This window comes from Pistacia vera, unplaced genomic scaffold (assembly GCF_008641045.1).
Source record: "Pistacia vera cultivar Batoury unplaced genomic scaffold, PisVer_v2 Contig1133, whole genome shotgun sequence".
Classification (NCBI taxonomy): domain Eukaryota; kingdom Viridiplantae; phylum Streptophyta; class Magnoliopsida; order Sapindales; family Anacardiaceae; genus Pistacia; species Pistacia vera.
In genome coordinates, this window is record NW_022195175.1 from 558,899 (window position 1) to 561,352 (window position 2,454).

At 34.4% G+C, this 2,454-nt stretch overlaps 1 protein-coding gene across 1 annotated transcript; it reads right to left on the minus strand.

Moving 5' to 3' along the window:
* Window positions 1–726: 726 nt before the first annotated feature.
* On the minus strand, window positions 727–2,454 carry LOC116143720 (zinc finger MYM-type protein 1-like). The gene is made up of 4 exons (XM_031429157.1): window positions 2,023–2,454; window positions 1,458–1,926; window positions 870–1,112; window positions 727–779 (listed from the first exon to the last, which is right to left on the minus strand). Exons 1-4 carry the CDS (start codon window positions 2,452–2,454, stop codon window positions 727–729), a joined length of 1,197 nt encoding a protein of 398 aa, XP_031285017.1.

The following is a 2,454-nucleotide window of genomic DNA, read 5'->3' on the forward strand; positions in this document are numbered from 1 at the left end:
ATAAAGAACCATGTATATATTTTAGAGGCCATCGACTTTTGTCATGCGATTTCAAAACACTTTCCTGCAACAAAATCATCTGAGACTTTCATGAAAACAATATAAAAGAAATTAAGAGTCGCGAAACTGTGATGGCTGCTAGTGCTAGGTGGGATTTAAGCTTTCGCTATGATTTCGTTTTGCATAATATATATAGAGATGCGAGTAGAAATAGAACTGAGGAACATGTGTATAGAGAAAGAATTTTAATCCGCATCAATCTATTCATAGACTAAATACCGATCATGCAATGTAAACCATTTACTTCTTTTTCTATTGGTGGGTGCATCTATAATAATTGGATAGAGGCCAACAAATAATCAATATTCATAATTTTTTTTTATTTTTCTGGTAAGTAAGCTTTCATTAGAAAAGAGAAAAAGAATATACAAAAAGTCTATAAATGGCGGCCAGCTTACCCAGTGGCGGATCCAGGAATTTCACTCGATGGGAGCAAAAAATTAACCAAAAAAAAAAATTTAACCAATCATAACCATACCTTTTTTTTTTCATTAGGATGAGCATCAACAAAAAGTTACAAAATACAAATATATATCTTCGAAAAACACAATTTTTCTACAATTGTCCTCGACGAATTTTCATATTATGAGAACGTTGAATAATCATCTCATCGTCAATTGTATCAAATACATCTCTCTCAATATAGGTGACCAAACAATCATTCATCTATAGATTGATTGCAGAAAAAGCTCTTTCAACAGTCACAGTCGCAGTCGTAACTGATAAAACCAATGCAAGTTTCACAAGCTTATACATCAATGGATACAAAATGTCTTTTTTAAACCAAACTAAATTCTTAGCCAAATCACCAATTCCTTGTAATTTAGAAAATTCATCACAAGAACGCATGTCAATAACATAAGTCTCAGCCTGGTTCTCAAGTAGCATCAACTTAAATGCAGAAAAATCAAATGGATAAAACTGGGCAAAACGGATCAACTTATGCTTATCAAAAGCAGAGAATGAATTACTTTGATCTAAACATGTCATACAAAGAAGCAGCTCAGTACTAACCTTAGTGAAACGAGTGTTAAATTCTTGAAGTTGCATATCTATCAGAGTATAAAACAATTCAACTCGATAGTAATGCAAATTTGTCATATGCTCAACTCTCCATCGTGGCCGCCCTCGAATTGCAAACATATCATCCATATTCAAAATGGCAATATCATGCTTTTGGCAAAATGAAGAAACTTCACTCAACAAAGATTCGTGTCCTTCATCTCTCAACAATTGTAACCGTTGTTTGGAAACTTTGACTAGGGCCATAGCATTTACAATGTCTTGATCTTTTCTCTACAATGCTTGTGACAACTCATTAGTAATTGCCAATATACTTTTCATCATATGTAAGTCAAATGCAAAATCAAAGGAATAGATTAAATCTAATAGATTACATGCTTCACCCATTTGTTTAGGATTTAAACCATCTTCTTCAATAACCTCAAGCACATCGCCCACAGAGGATAACAAAAGGATTAAGTTGATCAATGTATAATAATACGATCCCCAACGTGTATCACCAACTCGTTTTAGACTTGTCTCTTGATTTAAACCTCGTCCCTTGCCAACTTCACCAATTTCTAGTGCTTCAACAAGTTTATTAACTTGGCTCTCCCGAAGCATGTCTCGACACTTGCGTGAACCTCCAACAACATTTATCAAATTAGTAACTAAGCTGAAAAACGAAGTAACAGAAATGTGATTTTTTGCAACGGCTACTAGTGTCAACTGAAGTTGGTGAGCAAAACAGTGAATATAATAAGCATATTCATTCTCCCTCAAAATCAAACTTTTCAGACCATTAAATTCTCCTTGCATATTACTTGCCCCGTCATAACCTTGTCCACGTAATCTTGGCAAACTCTATCCATGCTTACAAAATAATGACTCAAGAGCCATCTTAAGTGATACTGTAGTTGTGTCACTAACATGTAAAATGCCAACAAATCGCTCAAGTACATGACCATTTTTATCTACATAACGTATGGCAATAGCCATTTGTTCTTTAATTGACACATCACGAGACTCATCAATCAAAACTGAAAATATGTCATCTCCAAGATCACTAATGATAGCTTTTGTGGTTTCATTTGCAGCAACATTCACAATATCTTTATGAATCACTAGTGCTATCAATTTAAGATTAACAGGTGCAGTCTTCAAAACAACACTCTTAAAATGTTCATTATGCTGAGCTAGAAAATGAAGAAGTCCGAGAAAGTTACCTTGGTTCTTCGAGTCTTCAGTTTCATTATGACCACGAAATTCCAACCCTTGACGCAAAAGAAATATAATGCAAACAATGGATGCAGTCAAGCGAGTTCGGTATTCAGTCCTAACTTGATCTGATTGCTTAGATAGAGCCACTTCGATATGTTGCTTTTGATTCAT

Bases quoted from the DNA above. Each gene is read 5' to 3' on its own strand.
- LOC116143720 (XM_031429157.1), bottom strand. From the start codon at position 2,454: ATGAATCAAAAGCAACATATCGAAGTGGCTCTATCTAAGCAATCAGAT. The intron at 1,927-2,022 runs GTACTTGAGCGA...AAGCATGGATAG, and splicing joins ATGTAGATAAAAATGGTCAT to AGTTTGCCAAGATTACGTGG. The intron at 780-869 runs GTGATTTGGCTA...TGGTTTTATCAG, and splicing joins TTCTAAATTACAAGGAATTG to TTACGACTGCGACTGTGACT.